Source organism: Polyodon spathula, chromosome 6 (assembly GCF_017654505.1).
Source record: "Polyodon spathula isolate WHYD16114869_AA chromosome 6, ASM1765450v1, whole genome shotgun sequence".
Lineage (NCBI taxonomy): Eukaryota > Metazoa > Chordata > Actinopteri > Acipenseriformes > Polyodontidae > Polyodon > Polyodon spathula.
This window is the reverse complement of record NC_054539.1, coordinates 8,814,874-8,827,087: the sequence shown is the minus strand read 5'-3', so window position 1 is coordinate 8,827,087 and position 12,214 is coordinate 8,814,874. Positions and strand designations below refer to the sequence as shown.

At 38.9% G+C, this 12,214-nt stretch overlaps 1 protein-coding gene across 5 annotated transcripts in view; it reads right to left on the bottom strand.

Moving 5' to 3' along the window:
* The window catches only part of LOC121316786 (spectrin beta chain, non-erythrocytic 1-like), a 65,643-nt gene that overhangs the window by 28,543 nt on the left and 24,886 nt on the right, over positions 1–12,214 (bottom strand). For all 5 annotated transcript variants that reach the window (XM_041251974.1, XM_041251975.1, XM_041251977.1 and 2 more), the window contains exons 8-14: positions 11,822–11,936; positions 11,108–11,185; positions 9,064–9,179; positions 7,209–7,371; positions 1,520–1,665; positions 879–969; positions 260–409 (exon numbers count right to left, since the gene is read on the bottom strand). In XM_041251974.1, the coding sequence (XP_041107908.1) occupies positions 260–409; positions 879–969; positions 1,520–1,665; positions 7,209–7,371; positions 9,064–9,179; positions 11,108–11,185; positions 11,822–11,936 (859 nt within the window). The remainder of the gene's footprint in view (positions 1–259; positions 410–878; positions 970–1,519; positions 1,666–7,208; positions 7,372–9,063; positions 9,180–11,107; positions 11,186–11,821; positions 11,937–12,214) is intronic.

Sequence of the window (12,214 nt, the reverse complement as noted above, 5' to 3'; positions counted from 1 at the left end):
ATGCGCTTGCTCTCATGGGCAGACACCTCTCAGTAATGTGCTTGCTCTCGTGGGCAGACACCTCTCAGTAATGTGTTTGCTCTCGTGGGCAGACACCTCTCAGTAATGCGCTTGCTCTCGTGGGCAGACACCTCTCAGTAATGCGCTTGCTCTCGTGGGCAGACACCTCTCAGTAATGCGTTTGCTCTCGTGGGCAGACACCTCTCAGTAATGCGCTTGCTCTCATGGTCTTTGTTGGTATTGCAAGGTCTGCACATACCTTCTTGACTACTTCAATCCTGGTCCGGTTTGATAAGATTTCATCTTCCAGGGCTGCCTGGCACCTCTTTGCTGCCTCAAGGCTCTGGTAGTTCTCTGCACAGCAGACCTGAGTGGCCATGGCAACATTGTCCTTTAGCCACGACAGGGTCTACAGGGGCAAAGCAGAAAAGATTAATTCTGTTGATGAAGCCTCTGATACATGTTACAGGTTACAGTTGAAAATACTGGTCGGAATTCATATCAATTAGCTATAACTGGGGGTGTGCTCCACTTGAATTCATTATGCCAAGGTTCCCTAAGTAAAACTATTATCCATCCTCTACATGGGTAAAGATTGCCATACTCCATTATTCCAATTCACAAAAGATTTAAAGACAGGTGATGGATGGTTCCACGATTGAAATGGAACTTGTTATAATCCTAATACTTGTTGGAGCTCAATTTATGGCAACTTTGACATTTCCTTTCTTTTCTGTGGTTTAACTTAACTATGTAAACATTAAAACAGCATATTAATAGCTAAAGAAACTGTATATGCCTATTCAAAGCACATATGTTTAAAAAAATTAAAAAATAAAAATAAAAAAAACAGAAAAAGAACACCACAGCATAAATACCTTGTTTGCCGAAACAGTGAACTTCTGCAACTGGACCTGCAGTTGTGGGTATCTATGCAAACTGGCTTTTGCTTCAGGCTTTTTCCTCCTGCTGCAAAACATGATAAACATGTGCTTATGCATTCCCAGAACACAGAGGGCACTATTGCTGCAGGACAAGTTATGTTGCTATGTCATGTATATTGTTTGGAAGCAGACCCTTGTGTTAGAATTTGGGATTCTTGGGATTCTTTATTCACTGAGCATTCAAGGTCAGCCTGAAGTACTGTATCAGATTTTATACAAAGGTGACAGTTTTCAAGGGGTAACTCCCCCCCCCCCCCCCCCCCCCCCCCCCCATTAATACAATTCTATGGGCACTTATTCTTTTAAGCTAAAACTGTCACAAAAACAGGTTTTGTCTCTGCCTTATTCTAACTGTATCACTTCTTGCGGCAGATGCATTACATAACGGACAGCAGCTGAGAAAATACATGATTGTTCATGCTTCACACTCTATTTCCACAGAAATAAACTTTACAAAACAACCCTTCATTCTTTCAAAGAGAGGAATATTGATTTATTTTAAGTGGGATAGTTGGTATTTACAGAATCGTTCTGATCTGTGAAAGCACTGTTCAGCTTCACCAAAAACTGAATACCTTTCCCCCTCTGTCTGGCGCCTGCCAATGACATCATCTGTCTCACAAGGGCTGTTTCCTGTTCCTGGAAAGGGGCTGCTCTTTGACCGCTGTTTCTCATCTTGGCTCTCAGCTAACGTCCTGTTGCTTCCAGGCTCTCTCGCAGTCTATAAAATGGAAAGAAGCAGGATACTTCATAAGAGGATACATGATAGTTAATAGAAATAATGACTGCATTCAGATGCCTTTTTTGTTTCATCTGAGCATTGCCCTGTGAAATGAACAGAAGGCCCCTTATTGCAGACTGATTAATGAGTGATTATGATTTACTGGTATATTTTATTGAATGACGTATCACAGTACGTTAGATTTGATTCAAGGACCCCAATGGCTCAGAGGATTTATTTGACTTCTCTGAAGTCTACACTAGGTTAGGGATGAGCAGTTGAACAGTATGTACAGGCCTCAAGGCCCCAAAGAGAAGATGAAACAGTGACTCTTGTGTCCACAGTTGTATGGTGCCAGATACTGTTGAGAAACACTGCAGCATCTGAACCTTCACTGTGCAATATCTGAGGGCAGTGGGGAATATACTGTATACAGCCACTGTCTGTATTAGTTGTAGGGCCAGGAGTACAGAGCTTCTAACAACACCACCTCCAGAAATTCTGGGCAGGATTTTCAAATTGTATTTTCATTGTGTGGAACTCATGACATAGTAGCGAGAGCTTTAGCAGCAAGTGATTTTCCATCTAAATTTGTTAATTAAATCAATCCGTTAATGCTTTGAAATTGAGTCCATGAGGTCGCTAGTGAACGCATTTCTCGTTTAAAAGCTTAATTGCGGCAGGTCACGTAGATCACTTAGTGTCTCAACGACTAGATAAGGGGAACTCGTTAATCAAAATGCATAACAAGACCAAGAAAAATGAATGGCAGCATAATGGGAACATCTATTTTATGTTAAATGTGTAACAATTATCTGGCGTGTGGGATAAAATCGGACGACACGGATTAAAAATGAAAAAAGTAGTTAAATCTCATTAGTCATTTAACCTCATTTCGGGGGGATATTTTGCCACATTTTTAACGTGCATTTTGCAATCTTTTTTTTGGTTAAAAGGAAAAAAATACCCTTTTTATTTATTTTTTGAATGGGGGGGGGGGGGGGGCCATCTATTACAGAATCGTTCTGATCTGTTTTGTCTGTATTTTAGTATGTACGATTGTAGGCTATAAATAAGTACGTTTGAAGTGCCATTTGTGTTTGTAGTTGCTAGCGCCTGCCAATGTAGACCATATATGTAACACTTCATTATACGTTTATTAAGCTTTTAAAATTACGGTAGAACTCCCTAATCCAATACACAATTTGTTTACTATTAATTGTTCGGTGACTCTTCTAATCATGTATTTCCTCTGGTATTCTTTGCTCACCTCCGCGATAAATAAACTCAACATGATTAGAAGTAGCCACCGAGCACCTACAGTATATAAGAAACCTGTACGAAATTGTACACTGTACATACATTGTGAGGAGAGTCTGGCAACATTCCTAGTAGAACTTTGCCCCCTTGTACTTCGTTCTTGTGTGGATATGACACAGATGTTAAAAGCCAAGGATTGCAAATCCGCAATCACCGAGGGAAACTTTATTGTAATATCTAGAATGCCGTTTTCTATACCAACATTCCATTATTTACTCTTCGGTTATAATTCAAATAAAATATACAGTAGAGGTCAGCTGTCATAAAATATACCTAGTCAGATAGGGTACAGCTGCATCGATAGTTTCTTAGTAGTAACATTGCACTGGGTGCAAATAACAGTATATCATTTTAGCAATACAACAAACATTCCGTAAGGTTACAACTGGTTAAAACAACTGAATATATCTCATTCACAACCACAAGTATAGAAAAGGCTAAAATGTTTTCATAATTATCCTGCAGACATTAACTGAACCATACACACTCGCTGTATCGTCTGCGTCACAGCTGCGGTCTGGTAAATGTATGTTTCAAGTTGAGTTATATGCTCTTTTGTTAATTAAAACCCTCCTTTTTCAAGTGCAGATTAACTCCTAGTAAATTATGACAATTAACATGGATTTGCTTTTAAATTCCCACGCAAATACATGAAATAGTCTAGAAAAGCAGTGCTCATTAAGATATTAACATTATTTCGTAAATCAAAATTTCACAAATCACGTTAGCACGATTATTTAATAACACAGTATTTAATAACAAAACAGGCATAACGACCGCTTGAAAATGCCAAAATCAATGCTACATACCGATTTGTTGATTAACACTGGAGTTATGATTTACGACCTTTTGAAAATCCTGCCCTCTGAGATTTATTGATGGCCACTAACAACCATTTCTATCTAGCGTTGTTTAAAACAGTTGATACATGATAACATTCTTTCCGGTCAACACCAGTTGCATTATAGTATTTTTTGTTTGTTTATCTTGCCATGTTCGCTCAATCAGTTGGTTTAATTACACTGTAGTAAAGTTAGATTGTAGATACACTACCTGAAGAACAGTCACAGTTATTCTCAGCCAATATGTTTTTTGTGGATATATACGTGTGCTTGCTCTGACCTTTTAGCGACCATTAGCGTGTTTACAATCAGCTGGATTTCCATCGGCACCAGGGTAGGCTGAACCTGCCATGCTGTGAAATTTATTACAATGAAATCAGACACTGGGGCTTCACTTTTTTTGTTTTGTTTTGTTTTATTATTTTACGATTCATGTTAATAAGAGAGTAGCCAGCGTTTTTAACTGCGTTTCAATACTCTACAGCTACTATTTGATCTCTGATTGCGTTTCAGGTTCCAGACACTCGCTCTGCTGTCAGGGTCTGGTATAGCCAGGCTTTGGCACCCGATAGTCACCTATAGCTTTGCTTCATTATGGGCTGATCCCCTGTGGCTTAGGTTTAATTTGGAACAATGAAAATGGGGATAACAAAGGGAGGTGTGCTTCATTAAATTAGCGATTACTGTACGCTATCTATTCAAGACATTTTTTTTTTCTTGAGCCAATCAGTTTCAGACAAGTCTTTATGTTCCTATAACTTCCATTCATTGACATAATGTCTCAGCATTGTAGATACTGAACCCCAACGGGCTTATACAAACAGAAGCAAAAGAATGAAGCCCCTTACACACCAACACGCTCTACCTGGGTCGGAACCTTCCCGGGTCAGGACCTGGGGTCAAGTGGGTGGGCTATGCGATTTCACACTGCTTTTGATAAAGCGTGGTTGACCTGGGTGACAGCAAGTAAACAATACGCGCATCAATGCCCTGGAAGCAGCTTGTTACTGAGGGTTCCATCCAAGCTTCTCTGGATGAAACCGTCAGCTCAAATGCTGATTAGAGCAAATGCTTCTTCATCCCTGCTGCAATCTGGCTCATGGTGTGTCTCAAGCAACAAACGTGGCTAAAACAGAATAAACAGAAACGTTCCTTGTGGAAGTGAAACCTTCAGGCAGGCGCGGCTGTTTGTTATTTCGTCGGCTTAAGAGCGGCCATCATGCATTTTGTCTCACTCAAACCGGGTCAAAGAGCGTCGACCCACATCCTGAGGTGGGTCGCTGTGACCCGGGTCAGCCTGGGTACGACCCAGATAAGCGGTTTCACACTAAGCGGGATTGTAAACCCAGGTCGCCAGATTCCAGTTCAGGACTGACCCGGGTAGGCGTGCCAGTGTGAAAGGGGCTTAAGACAGCCAGGAGTTCCAGGATCTAAATCCCAGCCGAGCTACTGACTCACAATGTGACCTTGGGCAAGTCACTTTGTGAACACTTGAGTTGCAGTTACAAGATTACCTGCTGAAATCAATTCCTGTTACCAGTATGGTAGGAGACAATATAATAATAATACTCTTTATTTTTATATAGCACCTTTCATAGTGGACCACCATCACAAAGCGCTTTACAAGATATGAGATTAGGGTGTGTGAACTGTGCATCAGTTGCAGAGTCACTTACAACAACATCTCACCCAAAAGACCAAGCACAAGGAGGTTAAGTGACTTGCTCAGGGCCACACGAGTCAGCGGCTGAGCTGGGATTTTAACAGGGGACCTGCTGGTTCCAAGCCCTTTTCTTTACTTACCGGACCAAACAGCCTATGTTTTTTGATACGATTATTGTGGAACTATTTCAAGTTAATACAAACAGATGGATATGGATTTGATCTACTGCAGTTATTTTTGTTACTAATAAAGAACATCCATTGTGTCTATAACCTTTGAATTGCTATCTGTCTAACTGTACAGTAAGTATGATGCCAGCAGTACTGGCACTGTCGTTTAAGCAGAGCAATGCATTGAATTTGTGTCTCTGTATCAAGGTTCACATCTTTTGTGAACAAGAAATGCACAACGTATTTCTGACTCCCTCCCCCCCCCAGATTCCACTATCTGTAACAAAAAAAAAAGTTTTTTAGAATTTACTGTAAATAGTCAATGCACATTCTGTATGTATTATTACTGAACAAAAAAGATTCTCAGAGAATTATTTTACAGTGCTTTTAGCAGTTCTGCTGACAGTGCTACAAAAATACTGGGCAGTAATCTGGTCATGAAATGCTTGGGTAAGATTAGACCCCCATAAAAAAAGGTTGGATCCAAATAGCTGAACACTGTAAAATGCAAAGTTTAATAGGAGAGGGATTGGAAGGAACACATATAACATGCAGTCTACAACTCTAGTACCTCACAGAAACGTTTCTGTTTTTCATCAAAGGGCTGCTCTTCTCGTGGTAAAGGCTGTAAGTGAAGACCTAAATAAGACTTAAAGAACGTATATCTACATACATACCTGAAAACACTGTTGCGATTTTAAAATGTCCAACCATTACTGCCTGTAGATTAGGGGTTTAGTGTCCCTGTCTCTTGTTTTCTGTACCTTACTTTACCTTAGTTTTTTCAAATATGTTCAAATATAAATATATAGTTGGTTTACCGTGCCGGTTCTTAAACTAATGAGAAAGGAAAATGTTATCTGTTGCCACATATTTTGACCATTGTCAAGGTATTTAAATCAACAAGTTTACCTTCTTCACAGGAAAACACATTGATTTATAAAAACAGCTCCAACTAATTTCCCTTTGCACTGAGTCTGGATTTGAACCTGGATTTCCAAGAGAAAATCTATTGCATTTTCGGACTAGACTGCTACATAGGAAAAGGATAATGAAAAATGAAAGTCCAACTGTGTACTACATGATCCTTCCTATTTACCATTCTAAAAATAATTGGTAGTGACTGAGGAGCTCAATTGGGTCAAAGGTTTTCATACAAAACAGGAGCCCGTCCAACCCTATCTGCACTATAAGCTATTACAACAGACTGATATAAATTAGTTTCACTAGCAGAGAGGGCTAGGGGAGAAACTACCTCCACAGTATGTACATTACTACTGGTAATATTATTCAGTTATTATCTTATACTGTTTTTACATTGATTAGAAAAATGATTATATATTTTGCTTTGAATAAAAAGGTATTTGTACTGGCAATTACATGAAATCTGTACAAACACTGTGGATTATGAAGTAAATATCACCTTTAATTGTTACATACCCTGCATAGAAAGCCCACATTAATAGTTGTGAACAAATACAACCATACAGTGCAGTACCTACGGTATGAGCTGTAGCAGTGTCCCAATAAAAAAGCCAAGCTACTGACCACACATTCTTTAAGCCTGTTCTGTTCTTCTTTAACCTCTTTTCCCATGATCCTTTGCACTTCTTTTCCCACGCTGCACTGTGGTTCCCGGGTAGAGGTCACGGGGTCGCCATCTTCCCTTGTGAAATCTGAGCATGGTGACTGGAGACCTGACTTCTCGTTCCTGCAGAGAGTAGGAAGATTACAAAATACAGACATGAGCTAAGGATTACATCATGTTTGGAATATTAAAAAAACAACAACAAAACATGCTTTCTTCTAATTAGGAGCTAAATATGATACCCGCAAAAAATGTTGTTCATAAGCCAACCTACAGATAAACAGGAACATTCTGCAGTGTCCAAAGATAACTGTTTACAAAAAGCTGCTCCATAATACATCAGGATTCAACTTGCAAACAGGAATGGAACATGTAAACAGTGTAATGGGTGTCTGTTTGTTCTTTCTACACATCTAAATGGATATTTATACTTGGATACTTTATAGCAGCTACGTTTTCGAAATATGAATTTCCTTACTTGTTTAACATCCTATTTTGTGTGCTCTGTAATTCTCTATGGCTGTTTCTGCTTAGATAATAATTTACCAGACTTACTTACTAATATCCTTATTTAATCACTGGAGTGCTTCTGAAAAGACTCATTGTTTTTTATTATGTAGGACAGAGCAAAACATTGAGTCAGAACTGTACTAATAAAAATGCCAGGAAATCATAAATTGACATACAATGTCAAGGTAACTAAAAGGAAATAGAGCTACGAATGGCATTTAAATAGTCCTGAGATGTGTATCAGTTCTTCAGTTTCTCTGTTCATCTGTCTTGCTTAGAAATCTACAGTAGAAAAGTAAAGGGGCAATGATGTATTTGTCTTCCCAACTGAACTTTTGTTCACAGTATAGAGATTACAAAAAGAGCCTCAGAAATATAAACATGAGAAACCAGATTAGATTTTAAGTAACATATTTAAGCACATCATATAGATTTATTTTTTTTACAAAATCCCATTAAAGCTCATATTTGTTTTTAACATGTCAACACAGTATCCCCCCCATTCCCCTGCTCTCCACATTACATGATCTGTTGTTTTATGTCATGTAGGTCAGACATGTTTTGAGTCTATGAAATTGCACATTACTTTACAAATAAATATTTTTTTTTTTTGTTCCCTCTTCACCTCAAAGTTCAAAATACTGTACATCCTGTTAAAAGGTCAGAGAATTCCAGGAATCCCTGAAGTGAGTTTAATTAAGCCAATTCAACAATATTGAATTTCTTAAATTCACAAATAGCAGCTAATTGTTCAGAGTTGACTTCCCACTCTTGGTCTGGTTGCTTGGCAACTGTTTGTTCTTGTTATGTGCAAAATCTCTGTTATGCTTAAATACAACCCATTTTTATAACCCTGTCAACATTTCAGAATATATATTCAAATTGGGTTAACTGACTTTTATTCATTAAGCTACAGTCTTGTTTATAATAGGAGCATAGCCCATTTACATAGGTTAATAAAAATGTTAAGGAAAGAAAAATAATCCTGCTGGCTGGCACCATTTCCGGTACCATATAAGGGCACCAGTACACTGACATATGTGTAAAGCTCTAAGAATGTAACCTCTACTTATACTTTCTATTCCATACTTATACAATAGATTTACAAGGGTTAAACAATGCATTTAGCTAGTATGCTTTACCATAAAACCCACCATTTTACTATGGACTATTACACTTTGATAAAAGCAGTGCAATAGTATTGTGCATTGCAGCAGCTTATTCAGTGTGGGCCATTGTGACAGCCACAGGCCCCTGATTAAGTTGGGTACCACCAGGCCTTAGTCTGTGTGTGTGTCTCCTCACCTGACAGCCTGCTGGAGGAGAGCCCAGCTGTTCTTCACCTCGCTCTGCTTCTGAGTAACTCTTTCTGCCAGGGTCGGGTGGAGGTTTGACAGCTGAGAAACAGTCACATCCAACATCTGGGAGGAGCAAGGACATTACTCAGTTCGTTTGGAATAGCTTTATAGGCTTGGAACAAGATATGCTTTATGCTCTTAAACATTAGGTCAAACATTTATAATAAAGATGGAAAATCATTATTTTACATATTCACAGTGGAGCCTTGTGATGCAAACCACAAAACCCTGATCAAATATTGCTGCTCTTATTAGCGATTATGTTGCATCTTCAACCAATATTAAAATTCACCAATGTGCTTACAATTTGTCCTTGTGACTCTGTTATATTTTGCATATAAAATATAAATAAGAGATTTACAGGGAAAAACAGATAATCTCAGTTGCATAAGTATTCAACCCCTTTGCAGCCCTAAATCAGCTCAGGTGCAAATTATTTGTTTGAAAGGTCACAAAATTAGTGAAATAGTTTCAGCCTGTGTGTACTCAAAGTGGTTTAACTTGAAGATAATTTCCCTCAGGTATATAGACTTTTAAACTGCAACTCATGTAGTGATCCAACAAAGCAACCATGAAGACCAAGGAGCTTTTGAAACAAGTCAGAGATAAAGTGGTAGAAAGGCACAAAGAAGGAGACGGGTACAAGAGAATTTCAAAGGCGCTTATTATCCTTTTCAGCACAGTGAAGTCCATCATTATGGAGTGGAAGATGCATCATACCACCCAGACACTATCCAGATCAGATCGCCCTCCCAAACTGAGCAGCTGGGCAAGCAGGAAACTGGTTTGGGATGTCACTCTGAAGCCAACAATGACCTTGAGAGATCTGCAAAGTTCTGTGTCTGAGATGGGAGTCAGTGTTCACACATCAACAATAAGCCGGTCCCTACCCAAAGCTGGCCTGTATGAACGGGTGGCAAGAAAGAAGCCATTACTCAAAAAGCCTCATCTTAAAGCACGTATGGAGTTTGTGAAAAAGCATGTAGATGATACTACAGACATACTGAAAAAGGTTTTGTGGTCAGACAAGACAAAAATGTAACTTTTTTCAGTCTAAATTCCAAGCGTTACGTCTGGCGCAAGCCCAACACTGCACATCACCCGGTCAACACCATCCCAACTATCAAGCATGGTGGTGGCAGCATTATGTTATGGGGATGCTTCTCTTCAGCAGGGACTGGGAAGCTTGTCAGGATAGAATGAAGAATGGATGGTGACAAGTACAAGCGAATCCTTGTGGAAAACCTGTTTGAGTCAGCCAAGACTCTGAAACTGGGGAGGTAATTCACATTTCAGCAGGACAATGACCCGAAGCACAAAGCCAAAGCCACACTGGAGTGGATGAACAAGAAGATAACTAATGTTCATGAGTGGCCCAGTCAAACTCCTGACTTGAATCCAATTGAAAATTTATGGAGAGACTTGAAGATTGCAGTCCGTAGCAATTTTCCCGTGAAGAATGGGAAAAAATTTCACCATCCTACTGTGCAAAGCTAGTAGAGACTCATAGCAGTAATTGCTGCAAAATGTGCTTCTACAAAGTACTGACTTAAGGGAAATTTAAATTTAAAATTACTGATTATATATTATATATATATATATATATATATATATATATATATATATATATATATATATATATATATATATATATATAATTTCCATTCTTTCAGTTTCATAATTGCTTCTTTCTAGGCAGGTGATGTCTCACACTATGTACACTCCCAGTCGTAATTTCCTCTTTCTGAGGCAAGATGCTTTTCCAATCATGCGTCACGGGAAATGTAGTGTTCGGGGTTTACAAAGAAGAAAACTTAACCAAAACCCACGAGAAAGTTAAACCTTTAAAAATAACACAGGGGCCTCGCAAAAACAACCATCATTTTCCAGCATGTATCTCCCTTGTGGGTGGGCACTGCCATGCTGCACGCTTGTGACTGGATACTGACTTCTCCTAAACCAAGTCAACATGCGTGAATTATTGCACTTACCATAATCTGACTAGCAATGTCCCTCATCTCTCTGTCCCCACTGTTTTCTTGTCCATTTGCACCACAGACACTCTTCCTCTACAATAAATACATACACACATACACAAAGCACATACATTAGAACAACATATGCATTCAATAGTCTCAATTGTTCCTTCAGACACAGTGTGTATAACTGTACCTTGTTAAGTTTCCTGTCTATGTATCTATTTTTGAATGCATGTTATTTTTCAAAGTTTTGGCCGGACAACTTCTCAAAGCCAATAGAGGTCACAGAAACTGTTTTAAAAATGTAATTTAAAAATCGGGACCGAAGTGGATATTTCAAAAGGGTTGCCTATCTGCTCTTTGACTAAATAATAACCAGGAAAACTTTCCACACTGTTGTAGCTAGCTTATGCTGTGATCCGTACAGGCAGTCTTCAGCTTTCTTGTTACGTCCAGTTCCAGATTTGATTGCATGCTGAAGACGGAACCTGCAGCAGCCCCAGTTTGATATTGGGATGACACGAGCTTGACAAATTGGTTTCAATGTGCAGGTTTTGTCGCATGACTGTTGTACTTTCCTTTTTTATAAGATCAGATATACAAGGTTATCATTAAGTCACAAGACCAATGTAAACAGATAGGTTTCAAAAAGATGCCTTTCCACTGTGTCCTAGCAAATACATATACAATATCCCTTTGCATATGTGTGTACTGTAATTACTTTACCTTGTTATTAGTAGCTCTGATGATGTTGTCTGCCTGTTGGCTAAAGGAAGAAGCCTCTAAAGCCAGCTGAAGCTTTTCATGATAATCTTTGAGGTGGGTTTGGGTTTTTAACCACCTGAAAAAGAGGGTTTGAAAGCTATGTAAAATCCAAAGAACGATCAGGTCACCCATCACTTGACACTCCACAATAATGCTGGCATACTTTTTGCTTACACTAGTTCATAAATGTAGTAACCGTCTGATCCAATGCTGTATGTGCATTTCTTTAAATAAATAACTGGACCCAGTGCAGCTGGTAGTCTAATTTAAAACCAGTGCAAACAGCTTTGCAATTGAGTAAACGTTCATTCAGTTTTGCCTGTGTCACATCTACCTAACATGTATATATTGTTA